This window comes from Puntigrus tetrazona, chromosome 7, assembly GCF_018831695.1.
Source record: "Puntigrus tetrazona isolate hp1 chromosome 7, ASM1883169v1, whole genome shotgun sequence".
Taxonomy (NCBI): Eukaryota; Metazoa; Chordata; class Actinopteri; order Cypriniformes; family Cyprinidae; genus Puntigrus; species Puntigrus tetrazona.
In genome coordinates, this window is record NC_056705.1 from 23,403,694 (window position 1) to 23,403,947 (window position 254).

The following is a 254-nucleotide window of genomic DNA, read 5'->3' on the forward strand; positions in this document are numbered from 1 at the left end:
CTGGCAGGATCTGGGTATATGGGATGATCTCTGGAGCCTGACATATCATATCGAGAAAATGGAAACAGTGACGATTCCAACAACCTCCTAAGGCAGAAAATGACCAAATGATCAAAAACTTTATTTCCCCATGCATATTTCGCAACAGATTTGTGAGATATGCCAGTTTGCCATGTTAAAAAGCAGAAATTTTACTTTAAAGCGCCTTCATGCACTTTTGCCAAAGATTAATGTGTTTTGATGAAATCTATGAG

The 254-nt window shown here is 38.2% G+C and overlaps 1 protein-coding gene across 1 annotated transcript in view; it reads right to left on the reverse strand.

The window, feature by feature from the left end:
• LOC122347951 (activating molecule in BECN1-regulated autophagy protein 1-like) overlaps positions 1-254 on the reverse strand; it is a gene marked incomplete at its 5' end in the record, with an annotated part of 30,665 nt that overhangs the window by 27,734 nt on the left and 2,677 nt on the right. The window contains 1 exon segment of the mRNA XM_043243186.1: positions 1-87. This exon segment is cut by the window's left edge and continues 16 nt beyond it. Coding sequence (XP_043099121.1) covers positions 1-87 — 87 coding nt within the window.